At 49.4% G+C, this 2,669-nt stretch overlaps 1 protein-coding gene across 1 annotated transcript in view; it reads left to right on the plus strand.

Moving 5' to 3' along the window:
• Positions 1-260: 260 nt before the first annotated feature.
• Positions 261-2,669, plus strand: part of PHF13 (PHD finger protein 13) — a 6,804-nt gene continuing 4,395 nt past the window's right edge. Inside the window, exons 1-2 of the mRNA XM_011981603.1 lie at positions 261-266; positions 1,382-1,483. Coding sequence (XP_011836993.1) covers positions 261-266; positions 1,382-1,483 — 108 coding nt within the window. The remainder of the gene's footprint in view (positions 267-1,381; positions 1,484-2,669) is intronic.

Raw genomic sequence — 2,669 nt, forward strand, 5'->3', positions numbered from 1 at the left:
GTGCGGGGAGCGCGGTCACCGCGGGCCTTCGCCTCCGCTCCGTGGACGGCCCTGGGGTCCAAGCGGGTGGGAGAGGAGCAGGTTTGCTTGAATCAGGTTGAGAAAACAATTTTCTAAGGCGACTGACTTTCTGAAAGGAAACCCGCGGGCTGCACGCCTGCTCCTCGCGGCGGTAGGGGCGGCCCGAGACCCCTGCCCCCCATTTCCCCTCCGGCTTTTCCCCAGCAGACCGGCGGCCGGGTAACAGCACCTCGGAAAGAATGGGGGTGGGTCGGACAAGGCACTGAAAGGAACCTCAGGGAACGTGCTGGGCGAATAAACAGCAATACAGCACACTTGTTTTGCTTAGGAGCAAATAAGAGCTCCATCTCTCCGTGCTTCTCTCTCAGGAGAAAATCTCTTCTTGTGTTGGGTGTTTCTAGATTGAATGGGGCTGGGACCTGCGAGCAAAAACCTCCACTATTCCATTTAAATGTAGGACTAAGCTTCGCAGTAAGGTTCCTGGTTTATTGTGAGTTGAGACATTTGGGTGCCTGGCATCCCAACTGCTGGGAGAGCGGAGGGGACCCTCTGAGCACGAGAGAGGGGTTCTCAGGTGGTGCTAGCTTGGCAGGGTCAGCCAGGAATCAGCTCCAGGGTCCAGGTCTCCGAGAACTCTGGAGAATGAGTGGTTGATTATTTATTTATTTTTTTGAGGCGGAATCTTGCTCTGTCTCCCAGGCTGGAGTGCAGTGGCGTGATCTTGGCTCACCGCAACCTCCGCCTCCGGGTTCACGCGATTCTCCTGCCTCAGCCTCCTGAGTAGCTGGGACTACAGGCTCACGCCACCACGCCCAGCTAATTTTTGTATTTTGGGTAGAGACGGGGTTTCACCATGCTGGTTTCGAACTCCTGACCTCGTGATCTGCGCGCCTCGGCCTCCCAAAGTGCTGGGATTACAGACGTGAGCCACTGCAACTGGCGAGTGGTTGATTTTTGAATCGCTTAACATCAGTTACAGCTGCTGCAGCAGTTCATACTCAGAATGTAAAATCTGTAGCAAAAAAGTAGTTATTAGAGCTTCTCCTGATAGACCTGTGGAGACTAATAGATAACGTCAGAGAATGCCACATGAGCTCTAAGAAATAGTCCTTTGTACATATTTTTATCTCCCAGCTGATTTCCCCGCATTCTTGGCATAAAGTTTTAATACTCCTCTTTCTACTTTCTGAAAATGGTGTTATTTCTTGACCTGAACTTACCTTATCTTGTTTGTGGACCTTTTAAATCTAACGGTATTTTTTGAGTGGTTGACTACAAAAGTTCCAGCTTACTTTTGTTTCTGTAATTCTGCCTAGTAGCTTCTCCTTCAAACACATTCCCTCTTCTCTCCCCTTAATAGGAATACTCCCCCAGTTGCAAGAGGCGCAGGACCGTGGAAGACTTCAACAAATTCTGCACCTTTGTCTTGGCCTATGCTGGCTACATCCCTTATCCCAAGGAGGTAATCTTCTGAGTTTCTGAGACCTTTCTGGATGGGTAGTCAAACCCCAGTGCCTCCGCCGCAAGCTTGTGGGCTTCTGACTGGTCAGTGGGTCAGTAGATTTGGAAGGGGCTGCTTGTGGTGGCCTCAGTCACTAGTCTGGCAGAAATCTGTTTCTTGAGAGTTTGAATTAGCTAGGGAAATGGTTCTAAAACTCTGGTAGAAAATGCAGGCTTGTCTAGAAAATAGTTTAGTAAACTTTTTTTTTTTTTTGGAATGGAATCTTGACTCTGTCGCCCAGGCTGGAGTGCAGTGGCATAAACTCCACCCTCGGGTTCAAGGGATTCTCCTGCCTCAGCCTTCTCAGTAGCTGGGATGACCGGTGTGCGCCACCACGCTCAGCTAATTCTTTTTTGTATTTTAGTAGAGACAGGGTTTTCACCTTGTTGGCCAGACTGGTCTCGAAGTCCTGACCTCAGGTGATCTGCCTGCCTCGGCCTCCCAGAGTGCTGGGATTATAGGTATGAGCTACCACCCAGCCAGTTTAGTAAACTTTGAAAGTTTATTTACAAATAAAGTATGTGATATCTGCCTGCTCTTTTTATTTGTTTGTTTGAAATGGAGTCTAGCTCTGCTGCCCAGCCTGGAGTGCCATGGTGCAATTGTGACTCACTGCAACCTCCGCCTCCTGGGTTCAAGCGATTCTCCTGTCTCAGCGTCACAAGTAGCTGGGTGCGCCATCACGCCCAGCTAGTTTTTGTATTTGTACTAGAGACGGGGTTTAACTGTGTTGTCCAGGCTGGTCTCGAACTCCTGACCTCATGATGCCTGCCTCGGCCTCCCAAAAGTGCTGGGATTACAAGCGTGAGCCACTGCACCTGGCCGTCTGCTTGCTCTTAATAAGGGTCTGTAGTTATTGACTGTTGACCATGGCTGGACACTATTCTTGGCCTTTGTAATGCTATGAGATAGGTGCTATTTTTTTTATCTCCAGTTTGTAAGATGAAACTGAGGCATAGAGAGGGAAAACTTTGCCTTAGGTCACCTACTAATTAGTGGTGGAGCTTGGGGTTCAACCAGATGGCTGGACTCAGTGCACGTGCTCTCTCTCTCTCAGCTCCCTGGCTGCCCGAAATGCGCATTATTGTGTTCAGGAACTCACGGCTACAACTTGATGTAGATGAAGGAGGTTTTTTTTTTTTTTTTT

Source organism: Mandrillus leucophaeus, unplaced genomic scaffold (genome assembly GCF_000951045.1).
Source record: "Mandrillus leucophaeus isolate KB7577 unplaced genomic scaffold, Mleu.le_1.0 Scaffold105, whole genome shotgun sequence".
Taxonomy (NCBI): Eukaryota; Metazoa; Chordata; class Mammalia; order Primates; family Cercopithecidae; genus Mandrillus; species Mandrillus leucophaeus.